Raw genomic sequence first — 26,662 nt, forward strand, 5'->3', positions numbered from 1 at the left:
ACCTTTCAGCAGACTTCTCATCAGTCCTCTGGGCTTTCAAACTCTGGACCCTTAAAATCCAAGCTTCTTTAACCCTGACCCTCTATCTTCCATCTACTCCTTCCCACCCCACCCCCATACACAGATTTTTTTAAAAAATGCTATTTAAGGAGCCATCTGAGGACTCAGCAGTCAGCTTTTTTTTTTTTTTAAATCATGCTGGTTACTTAGCAACACAGTCAATGCAACTGCTGCATGGAGACCAAGAGAAGGAACAACCTAAATCATGCTACAGAGATTATATTATTCTTGCAGCTGAAATGCCTGGTATATTTATACCTCTCCAGTCTCACCTTCTGGAAAATATAGGAGAATCTAGATTCCTCACTTTAGGCTCTTGGCAAAGGCAAGTTATGGGCACTCCTCTGAGGGCTGTCTCAGGCAGATGGATTTAGCATGCAGAATTCCCAAGGGGGATGGAAAATATCTTCCAGAACAATCTCCAGCCACAGAGAGCATGGGTGGGTGTAGCCCACTGTCTCCAATCTATGAAGCCTCACACATGAAGAATTCACTGACCACCCCAACTCCCTGTGCTAGCCTGCCTAGATGGTAAAGGAAGGAGTCAGGCTGGGAAACTAGCTTCCTGAGGCACGGAGGGAGCCAGGTTGCATCTGGACCTCTCTGGCCTCAGCTATGTCTTCATAAAGAGGGGGAGAAGACCCCTCAATTCCCAGGTGATCATGACATCTTTCCCAGAGCCTGAGCCTACAGTGTCTTTAGAAATCAAAGCTAAAACCAGGCACAGTGGCTCACGCCTGTAATCCTAGCTACTCAGGAGGCTCAGATCTGAGGATCAAGGTTCAAAGCCAACCAAGGGCACAAAAGGACCTGAGACTCTTATGTCCAATTAACCTCTAGAAAATAGGAAGTGGGGCTTGGCTCAAGGGTAGGGTGGTAGCCTTGAGCTGAAGAGCTCAGAGACAACGACCAGGCCCAGACGTTAGAGTGATAGCCTTAAGCTGAAGAGCTCAGGGACAGCACCTGAGTTCAAGCCCCATAGCCCACAAAAAAAAAAAAAAAAAAAAAAAAAAAAAAAAAAAAAAAAAAGAAAGAAGGAAAGAAAGAAACAACCAAAGAAACAAAGAAAGAAAAAGAAAGAAATCAAAGCTAATGCTGGTAGCTTGCGCCTGTAATCCTAGCTACTCTGGAGGCTGGGTCATGGTTCAAAGCCAGCTCAGGCACTAAAGAACCTCAGACTCTTATCTCCAATTAACCACTAGAAAATGGGAAGTGGGGTTGTGGCTCAAGGAGTAGCCTTGAGCTGAAGAGCTCAGGGATAGCACCCAGGCCCAGAGTTCAAGTCCCATTACCCACAAAAAGGAAGGAAGGAAGGAAGGAAGGAAGAAAGGAAGGAAGGAAGGAAGGAAGGAAGGAAGGAAGGAAGGAAATCAAAGCTAACTTCTGCATTTTCCTGAGGAGGTGCTCTGAACTTTCCTCAGGTCTTCCAAGGGGTCCATGACCCACAGAAGAACACAGAGCCTTGCTCTAGCTCTGGCCACATCCTGGTCCAGGCTGTTATAGGATAAAGATGGCTTCCTATTTCCCGGAGGTAGAAAGAAGCTGCCTCATGTTTCTCTATGCTAACTACCCAAGCTCCACATAAACTCTGGCTCTTCCTCTTCCTCTTCCCTATTTGTCTGTTACCTACATCCCATCTTTACTCATCTCTTTTCTTCTGCCTGGAATTCGAGACCCTCCCACTGGCCTCCACCTATCAACATCCTGCCAGACCACTTCCTAAGGATCTGTTCTCCTAATCCCTGATAGACAGGCCTTCCCCGTCTATACTGTGAATCTTCCAGAACCTTGGCAGGATGCTACTAGGCATAGGGCCAGCAGATCATGCTGGACTTTAAGATACTCTGAGAGGAGGTCCATGTGATGGGCTAGGACTGGAAAGACCAATGCTCAGCAGAGGGGTGGAGGAGGTTCCCCACTGTCTCAGCTGTGCTTCATAGCCTCCGCTTGCCTGCCAGGCTACAGCACCTGGTCTTCCTCCTCTCCCTGCCAGGGCTTGGCCTGCCTGGCTGCTGAGGCCCAGGGCTGGCTGGCAACCCTCCATTTGCGGAGGTGGAATTGGCATGCTGTGAAGGCCCTCCTCAAAGATGGCCTACAGGGCTAGAAATGGAACGTGGCACAGATGGGCCAGGGGGCGAGGGATTCCCTCAGCCCATGAAAGGGCTTTGGTTATATTTACAGCTCTTGGAACCATCTGCAAGCTCATGCCACCTTATTTCTTGCATTCGTATCTCCCGCATAGCCCCCAGTACCGGAAAGGTTTTCCTTTCGTGTTGCTGCTTAAAATAGAGGCTGACATAGTGGAATTCTGATCTGAGAGAAAACCAGGGATGCAGGCACAGGAGCTAGGAGGATAGAGGTCAATGTCTTCTTTGTGCCCTTGATCTGAGACCCCCTGCCCATATCCACTTTGAGCCCCCTGCAAATGGCTGCTACTCCATTCTACTCTTGCATCTCTCTTGTTCCCATGCGATTTTCCAATTCACAGGCAGATCAGATCTGGTGCAGAGGGCAGGAATGGTATGGTATCCCTTCTTCACCCAGAGCACATCCCATGCCTGTCTCAGGCTACCACACTTAGAAGGTAAGCACATGCGCACACACACACACACACACACACACACACACACACACACACACACACCCAGTCCTGGGCCTTACCTTCCCACAAGCCACCATGGAGAGGGCCACTTGGTACCATAGGTGAAATTCTCCAAATGCAAACTTCATGGCTCGCTCTAGGCACTGTGGAGAGGAAGGTGATTAGTATATCCCCCTCAGAGGTCCTGGTCACTCCAGCTGTCCCATCCCTTCCCTGGGAAATCAGTGTCAAAAGTCACTGCCCCTAGGAAGCTGCCAGAGGCCTGCACTTGGTTCCTATGGGAAATCCAGAAGAAAGCCAGGTCTGGCCACCGGCTCAGATATTTGTACACGTGTCTCAGTTAACATGTGACTGATTTCACAGAGCCATGGTGAAGTGTAAATGATAAGATCTGTTTAAGAGCTTTCAAAATGTACACATCTATTTGTCCTGACAACTCTGAGATGGGTTCTCCCCTCCATTTCAAAGATGAAGTGTGATTTGCTGAGGTCACAGAAAGAGGCAAGGCAATCTAGCAGTCAAGTGACCAGTGAGGAAAGGACAAACCATGATGACCCCATCAGATTCCTGTTTGGTACCACCTGACTGAGTGGGGAGGTGCTTGGCCTGCGTACCTCCGACAGCATGATGTACTGGCCCCTCCTGCCCAGCGTAATGCTCAGGAGGTCGTAGATGGCTGCAGCATTCTGCAGGCTCACCCTCCGGTCCTCTTCTTGCTCAGGTGCCCGGCTTAGCACCACGTCCCGAGTTGCCTGTGGGTGAAATTGATTTGGGAAAGAGTAAGAAGACAAGTGGGTGCTTGTACCCAGAGGGTCCCACCTTGCTAGCCTAGTACTGCCTTTAAGCTGTCCCTGAGAAACCCTACCACTCACAGTCTATATGTGAAGAGTCCTCAGGGAACATCCTGAGGTTCAGGGAGTCTGTAAAGTTTCAAAGCTAGTTTCAGTAACAATGTTTCAACCTCGTTCCATACCCTGGATGCATCAACTCCCGACACCTAGCATCCTTGGCTGCCCTTCTCCAGGATAATCATCACTGTCCTTTCTGTCTTTCCAGAATCTGGTCTTGATCCTGACTTACATTCAGGTACCTTGTCCTTCAGTCTCCTTTCATACTGTTTTTAGTCAGGACACAGGCATTTGTGACAAGTGTGAGACAGGTGTTTTCTAGAACTGTCCTTTGTGTTTGCAATTCTCCAAAACTGTAGCAAGACCCTAAGATACCAGGAAAAATGGCCTGAAACAAGGTCCTGTTTCTTGATGCCCAGGAGGTATTCTTTTCTACACACACCCCTTCTTATCACCTATACCTACCCCAGACTATCGTTGGCTCCTCACTAACCACAAAATCTTGCTTTCTCTTGCTCCCCAGATATCTGCCTCAAACTCATGGGCACTGTTTTCCAAGCCTAGCACTGGGGACTTCAGGAGCTCCCAGAGTTGCCAGATGACTGCTCAGGGGAGGAAGAAACACATGTTACAGTTGACAATTCTTTGCCGTTCTGCAATCCCCTATTAAGAACAGAAGCATCTTCTATAGTTAGTGACCTGTGGTTCTAGCTCTTTATCACCTCTACATTACAGGGACAGAAGAGACAGTGGAGAGGGAGAAGACAAAAAATGTACCAGTCATGGGGGTCTCTGAACAGCAAGGGATCATGATGAATATGCTGGGGGGCCTGAAGCCACACCCGCCCCATCTCCCACACATACTCTGAGAGTTGTGCCTGGCTGAGGATAGCTGAATTCAGGCTAGATGCTTCTGCTAGCTGTTCTCAGCATTTTTTCCTTTCTCCACTTCCTCTGCATCTCACAGGCTCTCAAGACTAAGAACTGGGCTGCCCAACAGAACAAAAAGTTGCTAACTCTGACATGAAACAAGAGCTTAATTATAAGTGACTGTTATTCTTTATGTATTATGTTTTTCTCTCTTCTCTTGTGTTTCCCTTTGGTTAATCTCATAGTTACAGTATCCTACTTTGTTACCTCCTGGTATATTATATAGCTGTTTATTTGAAATAGTAGGGGAAAAACGAGGGGAGGGGGTGGGGGTAGGGAAATGGGGACAAAAACCTAAGAAGGGATATCAATGTGTTAGAAGTAATGTAATTCTCTATACATTGAAATTAAAAAAATATGAAATTTTTTAAAAAGTTGCTAAAAAAGAAACTGAGATAATTAAGCTCAATAGGTAAAAATGATCTTGAATGAATTCTACATTTAATTTCTTAAATCCTTAGAATAAAAGAATCAAGATTTATATATATAAAAAAGTTGCTGATTCCAAAACCCCAGCCTCACCACAGATCCCTTCCCACCCACCAGTGTGCTCACTGCCTTGCTCTGTACAGGGCTATGCTCATTGCCTTGCTCTGTACAGGGCTGTGCTCACTGCCTTGCTCTGTACAGGGCTGTGCTTCCTCCTCTGGGCCAGGGTCTGAGACTCCAGAGACACCAGGTGGCTGAAGAGACAGAAATCCTATACTGCAGGCTCAGAGTGAAGGGCACAAATATGTCCACTGAATCCTCTGGAAACCAACATGGAAGTGATTCACATAAGGGTATTTCAGGCAGGGATACAGACTGGTACTGCCTCTCCATCCATAATTTGCAAGTGTTGCGCATTCCTCCACGGACATGGATGGGCCCAGGAGTGGGTGACTATAAGAGGGACCTGAGGATTTCAGGAAAATGCACTGAAAGGCTGAGCACTGGTTCAGGTCTGGTAAATAGGAGATGGCCAGAGAATCCAAAGGTTTACAGGAGATTGGGTAGGGAAGGAAAGTGCCCAGAAGCCCTGCTCTGCCAGGGAAACCCACTCATACAACCACCAACAGGGAGAGAAATGCTAGAGAGAGCCAAGCAAAAACACACTCCGCAATCTGTGCTCCATTCCAGCAAGACACCTCCCTGCTCTTCCTGCTCTTCTTCTGGGCACCTAGGAGGGAGCTTTGGGAAGTGGCCTGTACCAGGAAGCAGTAGTGAGGGGTAGGATAGTAATGAGAGGACAAGAACAGAGACATACTCTGAGAGGATCCAAGATGAAGGCTGTAAGTGTACAAGTCCCCAAACAAAATTTGGCCTAGAATTTTGGTAGGAGGCAGAGGTCAGGAAGGAAGAGGGAAGGAGGCCAGGCCATCTACAGAGGTGGTTTTTCAAGCCCAGGATGTGTGTGGGAGCAGAGGGGAGGGCAGGGAAGGCCAGATTAGGTGGAGATTTTGCTAGCCACACTCAGTCTGGGATTTCCCTGCAAATATTTTTCTTTCCAGAAAACAAACAGTAACAATAAAAATACTTTTGTCGGTAGTGGGGCTTGAACTCAGGGCCTGGGTGTTATCCCTGAGCCTCTCTGTGCTCAAGGCAAACGCTCCACCTATTGAGCCCCCAGCTCTACTTCTAGTTTTCTGAGTGGTTAACTGAAGATAAGGGTCTCACAGGATCTTTTCTACACAGGCTGGCTACAAACTGTGATCTTCAGATCTCAGCCTCCTGAGTAGCTAGGATTACAGGTGTTGAGCCTCTGGTGCTTGGATCAGATAAAAGTTTAAATTGCTTTCCTAGCTAGCTTCTCCTGAGTACATGCTTCTCATCCCTACTTCCATCATGTTTTTTTCCTTTTTTTTTGTCCGTTGTGGGGCTTGAACTCTAGGCCTGGGCACTGTCCCTGAGCTCTTCAGCTCAAGGCTACCACCCTACCCCTTCCTTGAGCCACAGTGCCACTTCCGGTTTTCTAGTGGTTAATTGGAGATAAGAGTCTCAAGGTCTTTAGTGCCCAAGCTGGCTTTGAACCTCGATCCTCAGATCTGAGCCTCCTGAATAGCTAGGATTACAGGCATGAACCACTATACCCAGCCTACTTCTGTCATGTTCTGTCTGTCTACATGGACACCTAGTTTCTCAACCCAACTCAGCCTTTCTTCTTGCACCTGATCCAGCCTGTAGGAGAAGCCGGGTCTTCCACTCTTCACCAGTACACATCAGGCCATGGCCTCTGGGCTTATCACTTCTTGTAATGCAAGACCATCTTGAGCCCCTAGCATAGCCTCCTACATAGAACGCCATGAATCTAATACCCTGAGAGGATTTGGGGCTGTAATGGAAACTTCTCTCTGTCTACCCTGGCCTCTAAGAGAACATGCATCTGGGTGTGTCTGATAGAAAGGAGGGGTATACTTTCAGAATTAGTTCTGAAGAAGCTGAGCAGAAGAGCAGACTACAGCAGAACAAACCTTCTTAGTGACCCAACTGCCCAATAAGCAGACAGGGAAGGCATGTTCTTGAGGAGTCTGAGGTCTTGTGCAAAGAGGCACCAGAGCCAAGGGGAAGGTGTGATTCCCAGAGGACAGCCAAATGCAGAGGTCTGCCCAGCTGTTACCATGGCTTTAGGGCAGGGCTGCCCTGAAAAGCAGGCTAAAGCTGGTTGCTGGGCAGAGCTGTGTATGTAACTATGGTAAGAGGGTGGAGTAGTAAAAATGCGGAAAGGAGGAAGTTGTGTGGGATGGCAGGGGAGCCTTAAGGGAACAAGAATTCATGTGCCGCTCAGGAGTCAGAGCAAGCCTCTGAGGCCAGGCCTCAGATCCCACTGGGCTGGTAGTCCCTTCCCACCAAGCCGTTTCCTCAGCTGTCCTGCTATCTCCTTCTGAGCACTGCCTTCAGGTCACACAGCACCACCAGGCTCCAGAGGCAGCCTGACCAGAACTAGTTCTGGTTACATTCTTACCTTTCCACCATGTATGTGTACATGATTCTGGCTTTTATTGGGAAATACTCCAGATCAAATGCTTGGCACCTTCGGGTAGTACCCAGCAACTAAGCCAGCCTCCTCCACACTGTTCTTGAGATCATGGTGGGAGATTTTCCCTGGGTTTCTCCCTGCCTATCCTGCCTAGTATTCACCATTGTAAATCCCACCACACGAACCCTCTACACTCCCTTTGGATATGTGCACTGCTTTAGCTTAAGCTATGTGTTTAATCCTAGGCCAGGCTCCCATAGGTCTCCCTGTTCCTTGTCTTTGTCTCTCTTGTTCGCTCAGGGCTGTCTCTCCTGAAGTGTTCACCCCAAGCTTCTGGCTGTCATAAGAGGGGAAACTAAGAGAGAATCCATGCCAGAAGAACCCTCTTTTGCTCTTTGGACAAGGAGGCAAATATGTAAATCTGCATTTCCCTAGACAGGAACCCCAAAACCAAGTACAACTTTTTAACACTGCTCCCCGCCCCAGGTGTGTATCATAAGTTACCATTTTAGGGCATGAATTCTCATGCCCATCATCTTACCTGGCCTCATAGTAACTCCATGAGAGGGCAGCAATGAAACCACAGCTCTGGCCCCCTGTTCCCCTCCTATCCCAGGGAGGACTTGAAGGGCTCTTGAGGCCCTAAAGGTAAACTACCTTGCATGGGTCCTAGAACCAAGCTGAAACCTTTATTAGCTAGTAGTACAGATCCTTCCTGTTGCATGCCTGTGCTCCGGCTGCCTCCTAGCTCCTCTGAACCATTGCTAAGGCAGTTTTCATGCTCTGCTGGCTGCAGGGCCCAGGCGGCCTTCTCTAATCCTGGACCCAGTCAGGACTAAGAGAAGGAAAAGGGAGCTCTTTCTAAGTGGTACCTCATTACCCCTGCTGCATTCTCAGACACTATCATCCCATTTTACAAATGACCCAGACTGACCAGTGCATACAGATATAGAGGGTTGAAACTATAGAATCCAGACATTCTAAGCATCACCTAAGCTCCTTCCTTGTCTCCAGGTGAATCCAAGGAAGCTCTGCCAAAAAACTAAAGCAAAAGGGAAGGCCAGCCAGGCTCCTGTGGCTAACACTTGTAATTTTAGGTACTCAGGAAACAGACTTGGAGGAATGGGGTTTGAATCCAGTCTAGGCAGAAAACTCTGAGACTCTTTCTAAATTAACCAGTAAAAAGATGGACTGAAGGCATGGTTCAAGTGGTAAAGCACCAGGTCAGGAAGCAAGCTGAGGTCTAGCACCAGGCTCCAAGTTCAGGCTTCCCTAGGCAGGCCTTGATGCTACTCCTCTGCAAAGAACATGCTCTTGAAGGCAGTGCACCCAAGGCCTTTCCACAGAAGGGCAAGCCTCAAGATCTACTGCTGATGCCTCCAACGATCACCATGAGAAGCCCCTAGGCAGCAGCTGTGTCCAGCCCCTTCTTGGAGGATGTGGCCCTGTTCCTGCTGGCACCCCCACTGGAAGACATAATTACTACCAGCTCTCAACTGGCAATCTGTTCTGTAACATCTACGTACCCAACAATCCAAGCCTGGCTCGTGCCAGCTCTGCGCCCCCCCCCCCCCCCACCGCCCGCTCTCCTTCCAGTCTGAATTCTCCCCAAACCTACTATGGCAAAAATCCCAGTTTCCTGCTGACAGTATAGGAGAGGAGTTCCCACCACTCCTGATCCTGGACTCAGAACAGCAGCGCTAGTAGCTTCCTGACCACTGTAGGCTCAGCAGAACAAGGCCTGTGTCAGAGCAAACCAGGTGCAAAAGCTGGTGTTCCAGCTTTGTTTAGTCTGTTTGCTGAGTCTCAAATGGAATCAGGCACAGGAACCCCCCCCCATCCTTTTTTTTAAAAGTAAAAGAAAACAATATCCTCAGACTCTGAGCAGATCAGACTTACATGTTTTCAAGAATGATTAAGTCAGAATCAAGTAGCTTTTAGTATTAAAAACATATATTAGACAATCAAAATGTTCCAGGCATTGGGTGCTGGTGGCTCATAACTGTAATTCTAGCTATTCAGAAGGCTAAGATTTGAGGATCATGATTTACTGCCAGCCTGGGCAGTAAATCTTGCCAGATTCTTATCTCTAACTACCAAAAAAGCTGGAAGCAGAGGTAAGGCTTGAGGGGCAGTGCTAGCCTTGAGCATAAAAGCTCAATGACAGTGCCCAAGCCCAGGGTTCAAGCCCTAAAACTGGCACAAAAATAAATAAATGTTCCAGACACCAGACATTTTGTACTCATTTTTTTTTTATTCAAGGCTAGTGTTCTGCCACTTGAGCCTTGGCACCACTTCCAGCCTTTTCTGAGTATGTGGTTCCAAGGAATCAAACCCAGGGCTTAAGTGCATGCTAGGCGAGCACTGTACCACTAAGCCATATTCCTAGCCCCTTGTACTCACTTCTTAATCCACACAAACACCTGCCAGAGAAGTACCATTTTACAGATGAGGAAACAAAGGCTCAACAAGGTAATAAATTTGCCTTGCTACCAATGACAAATCCAAGATTCAGACAGCTAGATGCCCAGCACTGGGGATTGTGCAATCTCTTTAGTTAAGCTACAGGGTCCTAGCCCAGAGACAATTCCCTATCTATTCAACTCTCTCCACATCAGGCCTCTGTACCTTTTTACTTCCAAGAGCCCTCAATCCTGGGAATGAGGACTTAAACTAAACTGATCATAGTTCTTCTTACAAGGTGAGCTGAGCTAGGCATAGTGGTGCACACCTGAAATCCCAGCGCTGGAGAGACTGAGGTTGGAGTTCAAGGCCAGCCTAGATTATGTAGCAAGATCCTCTGTGTGTGTGTGTGTGTGTGTGTGTGTGTGTGTGTGTGTGTAAACCAAACAACAAGAACAAACAAAGATCAAATAAAAAAAAAAGGATTTGATGGATAAACAGGGTAGGTAGGTAGACAGACAGATGAGTGAGTGGATGGATAAGATGGGCAAATGGATAGATGGATGCTTGAATAGATAAATGAAAGGGTGGGTTAGTGAGTAAATAAATTTTAAAATGTTCTTTTGGCTCCAAAGCCACAAAACTGGGTCCAAAACATAATTATTCTTTAATCCATTATAATTCATACCCCTGTATTTCTGTGAAAGCATCTGTAGTTTCAATTTACATCTTGAAAGACAAAGGCTCCTTCATTCATTCTGACCACAGGCCATGCATAACAAACATATCCAAGACACCAGCCCCTGCAGCAAATACTCTGGGTTCCAGACCACAAAATAGGACCCGCTGTGCTTAGAAGCCGATAAATCCCCTTTCCTGGAGCAGCCGCTGTGGATATACTGGAGGTAGGGAGTGATTATGATGATGGGCTGGGAATAGCTTTTACTGCAGCATAAGGAATTCTGCAGGCACCAAGAGAACCTAAGTTGTAGCTAAGGCTGCCAGCTACTGTTCTAGAGATTTTGCTTTAGGATCATTATCTGCAGCCAAATCCAAGCAGAAAAAAAGATGAGAAAAATCCCACAGCACACAGAGACTGGGCTGAGGGTATGCTTGAGGCCTTTGTGGGTTCAAAACAGAAGTTGACCTTCTGAGGTGCTGACCTAGTAAGGCCCACCGTCCAGTTCTCTGTCTGACCAAGAATGTGGTTAGAGGAAAGGAAGATGCAACAGATAGTCTATCCTCTCTGAGAAACTGCTCTGAGCCAGTGGCTAGATTTAGAACAGATGTAGAAAAGCCCGAGGGGATGAGACACTAAAGTCAAATTCATTGCCACGATCCTCCCAAATACTGCAAGTTTCCAAATGTCTAACATGCTAGATATGAAGAGAAGTAATAACCAGCCAGTGGCACAGAGGTGCCACCTCCCAGTGACCACGCGAAGCAGCCTCTGCCTGTGTGCCACAGGAAATTTCCAAGGACATGCCTCGACAGCAAGGACATGCCACCCTTCCAGGGTCTCCTAGAAAGGTCAGCCAGCCACATTCCCTACTGCAAAATGGAAAAAGTGGAAGAGGGCGGTATATATTCAGAACATCCACCAGCCTCCAAGTATGGATCCTGTTCAAGTAAAAGGCCATTCTACAGGCCATTTTCCATTTTGAAATTTAGGGCAGGCTCAGGTATTGATGGAAGCCAAAAGGAAAAGTTATCTAAACTCCAGTCTCCGGCACCACAGATCAATCAGAGGCCACAGAAAATGGCTTGTACAGACAGAACTCAGCTGACCCCTGCCCGGGAAAAATCCAATGGCCTTTCTCATACTGTCCATGGCATGTCTCTGTTTATAAATCCTCAGGACTTGCTGTATTGAATTATCAAAATGACCCCTTTATCTCTTTTATATATAAGAAAACCAAAGATCAGAGCACGTAGAAAGGGACAGAACCATGATTAAAATCCAGAAGCTTACATCTATGACCTGTGTCTTTAGCAGCTAGTTAGCGAGACAGATGTGGCTCGAATCTTGACCATAAGGTACCTTGACAAAGGTACCTACCTGTCCTGGCCATTGCTTTTCTGATCTGTAAAATGGGAACATACTGGTATTAATGGAATTACACAGAATTGTTTTGTACTTCATAAAGAATTAAAACTTACTAATTTCCTATGGCTGAACATAACACTCACCAATGAGGTGGCTAGCTTGTCCTGGGCAGAGAAGGGTCTTAAGAAATATATCTATTTCTACCATTTACCATCCAGCCACAAATTATACTGTTACCCTCAGCATGTGAAGGCAACCTTTTTCCACATCACCATACAGGTGACTCCAGTGCAGTCTCCCTTGTGGCAGTGGAAGGGAGGGCGAGCTAGTACTAGTCCATATCAGGGATCTTTAATTAGAACCTGAGGCTCAGAAATGCAGTCAGAGCAAGGGCTACATCCTGGCCTTCCATGACCATCAATCAGGTCTGGCACTTGGCAACTCTGTCTCCACATCAGGCTAACCAGCAATGTGTTCTCTCTGCACAAGTACATATTCAGAATACCCTTCAAGACAAAGCCTAGCCAGCTGGCACTCCAGCTGCAAGTACCCATGACCCTAATACAGAAACTCTTGGATCCAAACACACCAGTCACTGGCTCAAGGTGCAGCATACCTCTTCCTATCTACCTACTTGGAAGCTTATGGAGCCAGAGGCATCCCATCCCTCAAAGTCCTCTAAACAAGATCTGGTACTGCCCATGTCAAATGTTGCAAGAATACTCAGTGGGTCTTGGTCTTTCAACCGTTACCTTGATACATTGCACTTAGACACACTAAGCTAGAAAGTGTTCTCCAGCCCCATTCTTCAGCTCTGAGGGGAATTCTTGAGTTAGAGGAGCAAGCCACAGTCATGAGGGTGCACCTTCACACTTCTGCCTTCTCCTTTTCTTCCTTTCTACATGTCCCGTGCACCTTTCTAGTCCTTCCCACCTCCTGGTCCACTCAACCATGCTGTGCTTATGTCCTCTCTGGAGTCTCCACAGCACTCTTGCACTAAAAAAACACCGCCTACTATGGTGGTCACCTGTGTAGGTGCACAGCTGCCTATCCCCTGGTCTGGGGTACAAGAAACTACTCTTACAAAAAGAAGTCTTACTCGGTAGATACTATATTGAAAATGAACTATACACCTTGTGGGTGGGGACAGGAGGGGAAAACTGGGAGAGAGTGAATGAGTGACAATATTCAAAAAGGAATGTATACATTACCTGACTTATGAAATGGTAACTCCTTTATACAATACCTTTTTTTTTTTGGTGGGGGGGAGTATCATAGGGTTTGAACTTGGCCTGGGCGCTGTCCCTGAGCTCTTCAGCTCAAGGTTACCGTCCCACCTTTGAGCCAAGCCCCACTTCCCATTTTTTAGAGTTTAATTGGAGGTAAGAGTCTGGGCTGGCTTTGAACCTTGATCTTCAGAACTCAGCCTCTTGAATAGCTAGGATAACAGGCATGAGCCACTGCACCTGGCTATACAACACCTTTATAATAACCATTTAAACTATGTAATTAAGGAAATCTAAACAGGAGGATCAAGTGGGAAAACTCCTTACTAGCAAGCACAAGACCCTGAGTTCAAATCCCAATACTATCACCACAAAAAAAGAAAGAAAAGTCTTCTAAGGAGAACTCCTATGTTTGTCCAGCACTCTGTTCTATCCTGCCTTCTTTTTCCATAGCATGTGCACACACGCACGCACGCACACACGCACACACACACACACACACACAGATAGCTGGCACTGTTCATTAATTTATTGCCACCTCCCTCACTAGAATACAATGAGGCAGAGATTCCACTTTGCTTGGTGAAGCAGCTCTGGCATTTAGAACAGGGCAGAGAGACAGCAGCTATTCAGGAATGTATGAATTCCATCCATACTTATCTGTGTTATCATCTTATGAAGAAGAGACAGGCTCAAACAGATTGAGTGATTTGCCCCTGGCTCTCAGCTTTTGAGGGAAGAATTAGAACCTGAATCTAGGTCTCTTGACTTTAAAGCTCAGACTGCTTTGACTTCCTACTTGAACTCTCTTATGTCTGTCATATCGCCCAGAACAGATGCTCACCTAAAATCTTTCACTGTATGTGTGTATGCTGGTTTGGGGGCTTGAACTCAGGGCCTTGTGCTTTGGTTTGGTGATTTTGCTCATGTCTGGTACTCTAGTTCTGAAGCCTCGCCTCGACTTCTACCATTTTGAGAGTGAACTGAAGATAAGAGTCTCTCAGACTTGTCAGCCCATGCTGGTTGTAAACTGTGATCCTCAGATCTTAGTCTCCTGAGTCCCTAGCGTTATCTTTTGCAGTTCCAGAAGAGGGGCTTGTATATTCAGTTCCTCCTCACCAGAAACAGAGCCCAGGTCTCCCAACGCAGCCAGGACAGCCAAACCCAAGCCTAAAACACTAGACCTGTCTTGCAAGGAAGAGGAAAGTACAGCCAAGAAGTTGCTGCCTTAGGGGACATCCTGGAGAGGCAACCCCTGCCCTAGGTCAGAGGCGCAGGCTTACCATGGACTCACTGATGAGCAGCAGCAGGAGGGCCTCCTCTATGTTATCCTTTGGGCAGTAGAGACTGGAAGACACAAACAGCAGGTCTGGTTTATGCCCAGCCCACACCATCAGCACCTCTGGCTCTTGTGTGGGCCTTCTGCCCCAAGTCAGACTAGCCTAGTAAAGTGACCCTCTCCTGCATAATTCACAGGCACTGTATCCAGTCCCTGCAGCTCTTCAATGGGCCCCTAGATCTGCAAGGGTAGAGATACTCCAGGGGAGAAGAAACAGGCCATTCAACCCTCAGCACTGCCTGAAGCAAAAGGACAGACATGGGGAAAACCAAGTAACAATTCTTCAAATTGTGACAGATCCTATCTTCCGTTTTCAAGAAGGCAGGTAATCTCCAAGTATCATGTATGGCCTGGGGATGCCTTGCAGGATTCTCCCCTAGCCTCCCTGAGACCAGCCTTCCCTAGGCTCTATAGCACCTGCCTGGCATGGCACAGGATGAAGGCTGGGAAAGACCACAGGGTGGAGTAAGGAGCCACCACTGGGGCACAGATCCTACACACTGTATGACCCTGGCCTGGTCCAACGAGGCAGGTGGAACTCACTTGTCCCCTTCATAGTGGTGAGGTTTCCGCAGGGACTGTGTGACGAACGAATTCTCCTCCTTGTTCATGAACTCGGGCAGAGGGTGTGACAGGGGGCTCCAGTAGCACTCTTCGCTCAGGGAGTGCAGCAGGACCCCTGCCAGGTGCTTGGCTGCCATCTGGAAGAGAGGGAGAAACTGAGATGAGGGACATGTTGAGCTGTCACTCAGCTCCATTCTTTCCCCCCTACCACCCTGCCAATCTGCCTGTTTCACAGTATAGGTTGTCCCTCCTGGAGACCCCACAACTCTACTCCAGGAGTCTCTCCCCCCCCCCCAACACCATTGGCCTTGAATGACTCCAACCCATCTCTTCTCATCTCTCTCTTCTTGAAAGATATATTTCCTTTTCCTCCTGACTCCAAGTAGCTCAGCATAAATGATAACCCATACATAGGGCCTTTCTAGAAAGGGCAGAAGGCTAAAGGCACAGGCAGCAATCTCTACCAGGATCTCAGATTCTGAAAACTCTAGCATGAAAATAGTCATGACTCTGACTTTGGTGGATCTAAAGTCTACGAAGGCAAGCTTGAATTGGAGCAAGAAAGCAGACCCAATAACACTTATTTGCTTTGTTCATGAGAAGAGTGGCACAGCAGATCTCAACTCTGACTTAACACCAGGGGCTCTCGGCCATGCCATGGGGGCTTCCTGAGCTGAGTGAGCAAGAACACTAGGACCATTGAACTAACATCATCTCTCCTAGCAAAGCAGTATAGATGCAGGCCTATGACCCACTGCCATGTCTGGTTTTTGGGCCACCTGTTAAAGACTTTTGTTGTTTCCCACCAAACAAATCAGTCACAGCCAGTAGTCACATTACCACTTTGAAGTTCTGTGTTGCTTTGGTCTCCACAGTTCGAAGAATCTCCCGGAGCTCCCTCATTCCCTTCACGATGTTCCTGGAGGGAGATGGTTGATCATCACCAGCCTAGCTCCAGACCCGTTCCATAAGCAGCAAACCCCAGGAACAGCCTGAGTTTTCTTTGAACACCTCAGTCACTGGGATAAAAACCCAGAGTTGTAACTCCCAGTCTAGAGACCCAGGACATCAAGGAAGGACTCTTCTCTCCCATATCCCTCAGCAACTCAGATTCTGGTATTCTACCAAGAGTACCGAGAATGAGTACAACAAACAAGATGGCATCTTGCTCAGGCGTTTTGAGCTATGTGAGATTTTTCTGAGTTGAGTCAACGTCAATTCCCCATCTTCACTTGCTGCATTTAGGTCCACACTGGACTCTACCCTCACTTCTGGACTGCCTTATCCCGGGCTTAATGCCAATACCAGCCTGGCTCACTCCCTCCCATCAGCCCTTTGTGCCTTGACATGATTAGCAGGGTTGTTTCAGTGTGACCCACAGTGAGAAACACATCTCACATTGCAATGTAGTGTTTGCATATGCTTACATAAAACAGGTTTCTTGACACAAAACTACATGAAGTCAGTCTTGACATTTTCCATTACCTGCTCTCTGTCTACTTTTTTTTTTTTTGTCAGTGGTGGGGCTTGGGTGCTGTCCCTGAGCAATTTAGCTCAAGGCTACTGCCCTACCCTCTTGAGCCACGGCACCATTGCTGGTTTTCTAGTGGTTAATTGGAGATAAGAGTCTCATGGTCTTTAGTGCCTGGGCTGGCTTTGAACCTTGATCCTCAGATCTCAGCTTCCTGAGTAGCTAGGATTACAGGTGTGAGCCACCAAGCCCAGCTTCTGCTTTATGTATGTGCCAGTCTACTTTTTTAAAACACTGGTTGCAGTCCATTAAGCTCACTGTAAAGAACCCACTGGTGGATTGTGTCCTGAGCTTTAAAAAACAGCTCCACTGCCACTGGATGTGTGCAGGCGAAGGCGAAAGTCCTGGATACCTGGAGGGTTGGGGGAGAACCCGGTCATGACTCCCAGGGTTGAGAGAACTGAAGTGGCTCTCAGCGTGACTTACTGCCAGGCTGCCTCTCACCTCTGCCCCTTCTCAGTAACCACAACTCAAGCAAGCCCTTTCTAGGTGATGTCCAGTCTTGAGACAGGCTTGTCCACTGCCTTCAACATTTCTTCCCTCATCAGCCAAAATTCAACGTTACCACTTCCTCCATGAAGCCCTCCCAGACTATTCCCTATGCCTATCCAACCCTGACAATTCCCCTTTTGAAGCTAGAGCGAGAGAACCTATGGATCACTTTCCATGGAATGGACTGGTCTGACGGCAACACTATACAGCTTCCTGAGGCTCACAGCTCACACGTTCCTGAAGCTCAGCTCCATCCAGCTCCTGCTAGGAAGCAGATGTCTAGGGAAACGCCCCCCCTCCCCAGCTCAGAGGGTTCCCTGGATCATACAAATGGAAAAGCAGAGGCTGCCAAAACAGCAAATATAAAAAAGGGAGAATGCAGAGGGAGGTGGGCTAACACCGGCCATCAAGGAGGCCACAAGAGGCTGTTTTCACCTCTACAAGGTCCCCAGATTTGGGGCTCAGGAGCCCTAAAAGACCAATGTACAGATCAAGATTTTTGCTAAAAACATATGCAAATCACCAATATTATAACTGTAGATGCTTGTTTTTAGGGCTGAGAATGACAACCTTCCAAGCCTGCTCAATGTTCTGAAGAACCAGGGGTAGAAAGCAGGACAGGGAATCTCTTTAGAGTTGGTTCAGGTTCAGATGCTGCTACAGTGGCTGTGACCCAGGAAAGCAGGTTCATCTCTACAGGCCACTGTCTCCTCATCTGCAAAACGAATACTTCTTGTTTAGCTTAGTGTCTCCCAGATATTATTTATTTATTTTTGACCACTAGCTTACATAACTAATATTACTAGTGTAATACTTTCATTTTTTTTACTTCATAAAAAGAAAGAAAAGAAAGGACACTAGAAATCATAGGTTGTGCTAGTTGTTTTCTTTGCCATGAGATTATTAAAAAAGTTATGTTGAAGCCAGGGGCTGGTGGCTCACCCTGTAATCCCAGCTACTCAGGTGGCTGAGATCTGAGGGCTGTGGTTTGAAGCCAGCCCAAGCAAAAAAAAAAAGTCCATGAGACTCAAATAAACTACTCATAAAAAGCTGGAAGTGGCGCTGTGACTCAAGTGGTAGAGTGCTATCCTTAGACACAAAAAAGACTCAGGGACAGTGCCTGGGCACTGAGTTCAAGCCCCAGGACCTGCAAAAAAAAAAAAAAAAAGAAGGAAAAAAAAAGTAACATTTAGAAGTTAGTATATCACTTAAAACCACCTTGTATGTCTCTAAAGGATGGTCTAGGTTTGAAGGTTTCAATGTGTGCCCAGACCTCATCCCACTTCCCATGCTAGAAGAGCAATATCAGTAACCTAAGAACTTCTTGGAAATACAAAATCTAAGGCCTCCAAAAGTGTGGGCTCAGCATTTGGGGTAGTTTTCACCAACTCTGCAGGTTTGGGAGCCACTAGCTGAGACAATTCCCAGGTCAGTTCTCCTAGTTGAAGCCAAATGGTGCAGTTCAGACTCTAAATCTATACCCTTGGGAATGCAAGGGGCCTAAATCCTAGTCTCCTAAAGGTCTGGAGGATTCTTTATCTTCCTTATAGAGCTGTCATGAAGAAAACAAACACAAAGTCCAAGCATACCTAGGTATGCGGTAGCAGCTCACTAAATACTATTTTCCTTTCTCCTTCTCCTCTGGAGCTTACCATTGTTTTAACTTACACCATTTTGCACTGAACTAATGACTATGGGACTTGACAAAAGTACCAAACAGGAGTCCTCCAGCTTTGTGTCCATCTGCCTCTTACCAGCCACAGCCCCTGAGATGACATAAGAACAGAATTTCTTGATAGACAGGCCTGGGCCCCCACAAGCCTGAGGAGCGGAGAAAGCTCTTTAGCTCCAATAAGTCCTCTGTCTCAGTACAGAGCTCAGGCTTGACTGAGGAAACCCCGGGCCAGCAAGGTCAGCTGAGTTTAACCTAGCCACCAGCCTTTACCAAAAGAGAAAATAGATGTGTAAACTCCCAGGACAGAGAGGAAATGGATGGTGCTAGGATCTCCATGCACAGGAGAGCTCAGCTTAGCAGCTAGGAAAAACAGCCTCAGGCTGACACAGAACTAGCCCCTCAGGGCTGTCCAGGACCCTGTAGCTCAGAGGAGCCTTGAAGCTCCTGGGACCTTGGGTGATTTTCCACTCTGCGGGCTACCTGCCAGCCTCCTCTTTGGCAGCCTGCTCCCAGCTGCTACCAGGAGGCTCAAGCCAACACTATCTCCTCTTACTACTTTTGCCCAAGGACAGTTTTCTCTTTGCCACTGCAAATTCAGCCTTTAGTCTACCCAGCAGCATCCCTCCTGGATTAGGAGACTGGTGTTTCCCAGGGAGGCAGGGGAAGAATCTGTCTCTCAGGGCCGTCACCCCCAGTGCACCCCAAGCAAGGAGCCAGCATTGCACCTTAGTGAGAGCCTGTGTTACCAAGGTTGTGTCTTTTCACTCTTTTTATATGTGTAAAAGATTTGGTATCTAAATAAGCTCCTGGGAATACTTTGAAAAAGTAAATCACCACCCTCGGGCATGTTTTGAGTAAATCCCAATTTTTACTGATGAAATACAGAGATTTCAGTGGCCAGGACTATGTGGAGAGACTTGGCATCCTAGCCGCCAATGTCCTGGGGCGAGGTCTGACACCCTCTGCCTCAGCATGCCCCTCTGAAAGACTAGCTAGGGTTTCTCTGGTACCCAATTGACTACCAACCTCAACAGTGTCAGCCTAAAGCCAATTGTGCCGGGGGAGCTAAGGCTTTTCGGAGCTGTTTCTGGCTGCCCCATAAGAAACCAGTTTGAAAGATCTCTTTGTTCTCATCTCTCCTGCTGACTTTTCTACACTAAGCAGCCTACTTTTAACAATATCTAAACAGGGCCTCAAACAGACCCTGGCTCGGAAACAAGCTAGCTGCCTGAGAAGAAGCCAGGAAGCCATTTATTCCATCCAATGTAAAGCCTGATTGGCCAGAGACAGAGATGTGTACAGAGATGAGCCAAAGACAGTGGCTCGGCTTAGGGAGGCCTCCAAGTGAGATGTGCAAGGGGGTGCCAAGCCTTACTGGTCCCCTCAATGGTAAGGGTAGTGGGGTACATTTTTTAAAGGCCTTCATTCTATATGGCCTTTCTAGTTTCTGATTATGTGGGTGAGGTCAGAAGGCTCCAATATGAGCACTAGGCCCTCAAGAAATTATCACAGAGGGCCAAGGAAAAGCTCATTTATAGAACTCTTGCCTCACATGCCGAAGGCCACAGGTTTGATTCTCAGCACCACAAAATGAAACACTGAATACATACCCGCAAACCCTTCTGGAGGCTGTCACTTGCCCACAGGGTGCAGAAGACTTACAACAGGCACTCAAGGCTTTAATTTTTTTCTCCGATTGTCTTCTTACCTGCAGATACACCTATACTTTCCTTTCCTGGCCATTTGACCTTTGCAAATTGCCAACTGCATACTAAATATTGATCATCAGTTTTGTTCACAATAGGCAGTCAATAAATAGTCATGCAGTTAATTAAGAGTCTGACTAAATGAATGTCTTAATCATGGCTTTGCAAAAGAAGTAACCCAGAGTCCATTAAACTATCTAGGTTCTTAACATTCTCAGGGTCTAGCTAAGTGTTCTCAGCATACCATGTAAGTACTTGATTTTTTTTTTTAGGGGGTTGATTTGATTTGAAAGCTAAAGATGAGAAATTGCATGACATCAGTCACAGAACCTAAACAGATATGGATGCAGGCCTGGCACTGTGCATGAGAAGTTTCTGGCCAAAGACCCAGATGAGCAAGCACAGTCAGTTGGCAAATCCTAACAGCTGGAGAGATGAGTCAGAAGACAAGGTCAGGTGAAGTTCAACGGTTACCAAGCTGGTCACTTCTGTCACAGACTCAAATCATGTGCTTCAAAAACTAAAATTCTCTTCAGCCCTAGCCCCAGAGTAAAGCTAAGTAGACAGAAGATGTCCAGGTAATAAGCTCTCTCCTTTCCAGTGAGATAAGGAAGGTAGAGGTAGGGGCAAACAATAAATAAGGGCTGTGCTTTAGAAGAAGGGCTGGAATTGATCTTGAACAGCATTACCCAGAACTGGCTACCGACACAGGCTTCATTCCTGGGGGATTCTGATCTCAGACTCCCATCCTCAGACATCTGTCTGTCTCCTACCTTTCCTCATCCCTAAAGTCACTTGTGGCTACTGAAAACAAGACTAAATGATTGCTAATTGAACACAGACTCACAGTGATCACACACAACAGCAGGCTGGGTTTCCTAAAGCGCCTCATGTTTTCAAAGTTACACACGAAGGGAGAGCAACTTCACAGGGCTGGAAAACAGATCCAGTTCCTGGGAACTCCCTTAGAAAATTCACTTGCATCTCTACTGTTTGGTTTGGGCACAGTGAGCACATGTTCTTTAGTAATTAAAACTGTTTCTTTTAAAGAACACTCTTAAAACATACCGCTCAATATACTCAGCCCAAGTTTACCCAACCCTTGCCTGAGAATAGGTTCTGCCAGCCCTTGACAGAATGAGGAAAACCAACTCTAAGAGAAATGGCTCCTTTTCCATGATGGGCCATGGGGCAGAATCAGTTCGTGTTTCTGGTCTTAGGAGATGCCAGACACTAGTAAGGTCTGAGCTGGTTGACAAGGAAAACTAGCTTTCCTGGCATTATACTGAGTCACATCTTTATCCCCTATTCCTCTCCAAGCCCCTGCCACTTCATCCAGGAACTGCTTCATGCAGGAAAACCAGACTTTCTGTAAATTGGTGTGTGTGTGTGTGTGTGTGTGTGTGTGTGTGTGTGTGTGTGTGTGTGTGTATACGAGGAAGGGGGATTCCCATCTTTCCATACCGTCAGCCCACTATCAATCCCCCTCATCTCAACATGTCAGAAAAAGGGTTTCTCCTGCTCTCCAGAAGCCACAGAATCGTCTAGGGCCAGACTCCAAATGGAATCCACTGCTGCTCTCTAGTGGCAGTAGAGGGAAGTGAAGGCCCCTAGGCTTCCCAGCCCCCATCCTCTTTGGCCTCCGAACCCAGTGCTTTCAGTTCTGGTTAATTAGGAAACCGCTATCAGACATAGAGCAAGGGGCAGAAGTTATCTAGAGGAAATAGCAGCTGGATCAACAAGGCAAAGCCCCGGAGAAAAGTAAATGTCTCTCAGACCCATCAAATGAATAACTGAGCTGTGGCCTCAGAAGAAGGGAGACTTCGACTAGCCTGAAGCTCAGAAAAAAAGAGAAGCACAGGGTTGTCAAGCAGATAACACTCACTTTGCATGACAGACATGACTGCATTTTTCAAATCCTCAGTGAAAGGGACAAGGCAGGACACTTGGGGCAGGCACTGCTTGTGGCCTTTTGCTTTCCCTGTTCTTGGTAGGGGATACTCCATCACCTGGAAGCTAGGTCTACCTCATGTCCAGGTGGGAATGAGCTATGGCCCCACAATGAATGCCCTTTTCCTGAGGTCCTAACTTACAGCCTGACACTGAGCAGCATGGTATCTCCACTCCACCCTCCTGGCCCACTGTGGTGAGCTGTTATCTCAGATGCTTTCAGGGCCCACTCTATTCTTTTTTTTTTTTTTTTTTTGCCAGTCCTAGGCTTGAGCTCAGGGCCTGAGCACTGTCCTTGGACTTTCTCAAGGCTAGAGCTCTACCACTTGAGCCTCAGCACCACTTCCGGTTTTTTTGTATGTATGTGGTACCAAGGAATCGAACCCAGGTCTTCGTGCACACTAGGCAAGCACTTTAACCACTAGGCCAAACTCCCAGCCCAGGGCCCACTCTATTCTAAGCAGCACCCTCACCTCCCTGTCTTCTCTCCCGCTATCCTGAGCCCTGCCTGAACCTCTATAGCCCCCACCCCCCCGATGCATTTTGTTCACAGTTCCTACCCACTGCCAGGGTGAGTGCCAGGGGCATTATGGCACTCTGGGAAATGAATTGCCAGGCTATTCTCTGGGCATATTCACTTCAGTCCTATTTCCTCTCTCTAGGCTAGGAGCCTTCTGTAATCAGGGGGTGAGTGAGGGGTTCTCTCATCTTCCTGAACACCCCAGCAGTCCAGATGGGCAGAAGTGCATAAGGCATGCCAGGAATTCATGAACATGTTTCACTTCTGCTTTGGGCACTTTAAATTTAGACGTGGTTCTCCAAGGGGACACTCCTCCCCCACATTCATCAGTGTCTGAAACATTGTTGGTGGTTACTCTCAGATGAGGGGTGCTACTGGCACCCTTTAAATGGGTGAAGGCCAGAGATGATAAAAGCTGTGGTGTTTTGAAGATGTTATCTTAAGAAACCCTAGTCTACCAGGACCGGGAGTTTGGCCTAGTGGTAGAGTACTTGCCTAGCATGCATGAAAACCTGGGTTCAATTCCTCAGTACCACATACATAGAAAAGCCGAAGTGGTGTTGTGGATCAAGTGGCAGAGTGCTATCCCTGAGGAAAAAGCCCAAGGACAGTGCTCAGGCCCTGAGTTCAAGCCCCAGGATTGGCAAAAAAAAAAAAAGAAGAAGAAGAAAGAAACACACGCTGGGTGTGATGGCTCACATCTATAATCCTAGCTACTCAGGAGGCTGAGATCTGAGAATGAAGGTTCAAAGCCAGCCCAGGCACAGAAGGACATGAGATTCTTATCTCCAATTAACTTCCAGAAAATGGGAAATGGAGCTGGGCTCAAGGGTAGGACGGTAGCCTTGAAGAGCTCAGGGACAGCGCCCAAGCCGAGTTCAAGCCCTAAGACCCACAAAAACAACAACAACAAAACCCCCAGTCTATAGACCCAGAATAAGCACCTGGCTGGTGGTTCTGCCACCTCCTAGCCTATGAATGTGGGAAAGTTATGTTCCCCTTTTCCTCAGTTAAGTAGGGATTGTACCAGTTTCTGTTTCACAGGATTAACACAGGCATTAGTCCTCTGCCATGCATGCCAGTGAGTATTCAGCAAATATTAGCTGCAATTATGAGGAAAAGTTCAAATAAATTGCTAGCCCAGCCAGACACAATGCATGCAATCCCAACTTAAAATATCTCTGTTGCATTCCTGAACCACCTCTGGGCTGGATGGGATTACAGGAAAGAGAGGAGGTGAGTAACAGCCATGTGGCTTAGGGACTCACTACTCATACTCGGAGACTTGAAAGGTTTGGACTATTCATTTGGAAAGAAATGATGATTAATTTCCAATCCTCAGTATGTGCTGTGGTCAGAGTATGTGGAGGTGGAGCCAGTATTTTGGCATAAAGGACTAAAATGTGTACTTTAGGAAGAAAAAGAATGAAGGCTAGGGAGGCAGTGTCACAGGAATGGAAAAGCACTGGAATGGCTATGCTTTCCTAAAGGGTGCCTCCTCCACTGCTGGCACTTCAAGCATGTGCACGTGTATACTATACACACTCACGCACATACAAAAACCCTCCAGCCTCCTACTACAGCCTGAGTGTGAATGGCGGATGGAAAGAAACAGGTTGGCTGCTGGGGAGCTGTGTGTGTGTGTGTGCGTGTGTGTGTGTGTGTGTGTGTGACCATCTGCAGGGAGAGAACCATCTTTAAAACACGGACAACTCATTGTTCTTTGGTTTTTGTTGTCGTTGTTGTTTTGTTCCTCGGGCAGAGGGGCAAAAGGAGCCCCAATTTGTTACACTGAAGATTCACTGCTCTGTCCCCTACATGCTGCCTTTCCACACCCAAAATATTGGAAAGGAATTGGGTTTCAAGGCCACACAGACCTGTAACTGGATTGGTTTAGGCTGTGACTCAATCTCTTCCAGCTCCTCAGGTGTGAGGTGGGCATATAACCATCTTTCCTATCACAAGGCACGGTACTGGCCCCTCTCCTTCCCTCCTAGCTGTCCTTGATGCTCCCCTCACCTCATTTTACATAAATACCATGTGGGCAAGGGTACACCCTCTGTGCACATCAGAAGCAGTGTCACAGTGCCTACTGTGCTCAAACATACTTGGGAAGAGCAGTGCTAAATGGTGTGCACTGTAGAGTGGAGTAGGGCCTTAGCAAGGGGACTTTTGCTATGGAGGGTAGAACCTACTAGTTCTGGCTCCACACCTCAAGTGACACCAGTACACAATCCTGGATATGAACAGGACAAGTCGCCTTTTGGTTCCCTAGTTTCAGGGACTAAGTGTTTTCCCCATCCTCCTCACCCCCCTTGCCTACCCCTCAAGGCAGAGCTCTACCACTTGAGCCACAAATCTACTTACAGCTTTTTCTGGTGACTAATTGGAGGTAAGAGTTTCATGGACTTTCCTGACTGGTTCGGCTTTGAACCATGATTCTCAGATCTCACATCACCTAAATAGCAGGATTATAGGTGTGAGCCACTGGTGCCTGGCAGATGAATCACTTTTGATCCCTGGATCTCAGTTTCCTATCTGAAAAGCAGAAAATCTAACTATGATACGTCTCTTAGAAGGCTACTGGAAGGACTAAAACATACAAAGTACTAAGTGCCTGGTATAACTTTAGCAAATAAGTGTCAGGAGTTATTGGAAAGAATATTAAATGAATGAGAACATAGATATTAGAACTGTCCCAGTCTCAAAAAGTGTATTCCAAAGGACTCCCATATAGAACATCCTTTTCTGCCCTTTGGGCCACAAGCGTCTCCAAGAGGAGGGCTCCTAAGGTCTCTAGAGTAGGGGTCAGCAGACTGCTTTCAGTAAAGACCAAATGAAGTCATCAAATACAAATTTTGCCATAATGTCTCAAATGCAACCATTCAACTCTCACCACTCAAAGACAATGAGACACTCTGTGAATGGATGGGTGTGGCTGTTCTAAAGAAAATTTATTTATAGAGATAGGCTGTACCCGATCAATCTGCAACACAAGTTCACACTGGGTTTCAGAAGGAACTGACAGTCTTACAGGAATGACCACAGCTCCTCTACTAAACTTCTCAAATGGGGAGCTCATGTTCCTCAGACTCTCTTTGAGGGCTGATAACTGGCGCAATAAAGAGGTTTTAAAGACGAGGAGCTCTAGGCACAGCAAGGCCAGGGTAATGGCAATCACCAGCTATGGCTGCCTGGATAGTAAAAACAGGAACCAGTAGGCTAGGTTACATCTCTGAAATAGAAGCTTAGCAAATGAAAAAGGGAACAAAAGTGCAAATGTGGATGTGGGTGGAGGCAGAAGGCCCCTCCACGGACACAGGTGCTCCCAAGAACCCAGTGTCATGGTGTAACAGGCTTTCCATATCCTGGAAGGGCCACAGCTCTGATGTGGACAGAGCTATTGAGTTGGGCAGGGATGCTTCTAGATGGAAATGTTGACCTTGTGTTTCAATCAGTCCACTTTGCTGAAGGCCCCAGTAGCACAGCACCCCTACACAAGGGCATTAAAGCAAACTATGGAATAATCTTTGTCTTCTCCCAGAGACCTAGCACCTGGCTCACTCTTCAGAGTCTTAACTCATCCTTTACTAAGCTTATCTGGCTGTGAATCTTCCCCTGCTGATCCTATGACCTAGAATTCCTCAGCCACTCACTCCTTCCTTCATTTCTTCCTTCCTTCCTTCCCTCCTTCCCTCTTTCCTTCCTGCCCTCACTCCCTCCTTCCAAGTCACCACTCAGGACCCAGCACAAGCTTGACTTTTCCAGCTGCAGGCTATAGGCTTAGCTACAGTCCCCTCTACCCACCTCCCA

At 47.2% G+C, this 26,662-nt stretch overlaps 1 protein-coding gene across 3 annotated transcripts in view; it reads right to left on the reverse strand.

Moving 5' to 3' along the window:
• Positions 1-26,662, reverse strand: part of Ttc7a (tetratricopeptide repeat domain 7A) — a 115,869-nt gene that overhangs the window by 55,436 nt on the left and 33,771 nt on the right. For all 3 annotated transcript variants that reach the window (XM_090336992.1, XM_090336993.1, XM_090336994.1), the window contains exons 6-10: positions 15,816-15,894; positions 14,955-15,112; positions 14,356-14,419; positions 3,277-3,414; positions 2,722-2,805 (exon numbers count right to left, since the gene is read on the reverse strand). In XM_090336992.1, the coding sequence (XP_090193118.1) occupies positions 2,722-2,805; positions 3,277-3,414; positions 14,356-14,419; positions 14,955-15,112; positions 15,816-15,894 (523 nt within the window). The remainder of the gene's footprint in view (positions 1-2,721; positions 2,806-3,276; positions 3,415-14,355; positions 14,420-14,954; positions 15,113-15,815; positions 15,895-26,662) is intronic.

The sequence above is a fragment of the Megascapheus bottae genome, chromosome 7 (genome assembly GCF_031878675.1).
Source record: "Megascapheus bottae isolate mThoBot1 chromosome 7, mThoBot2.hap1, whole genome shotgun sequence".
NCBI classification, from domain to species: domain Eukaryota; kingdom Metazoa; phylum Chordata; class Mammalia; order Rodentia; family Geomyidae; genus Megascapheus; species Megascapheus bottae.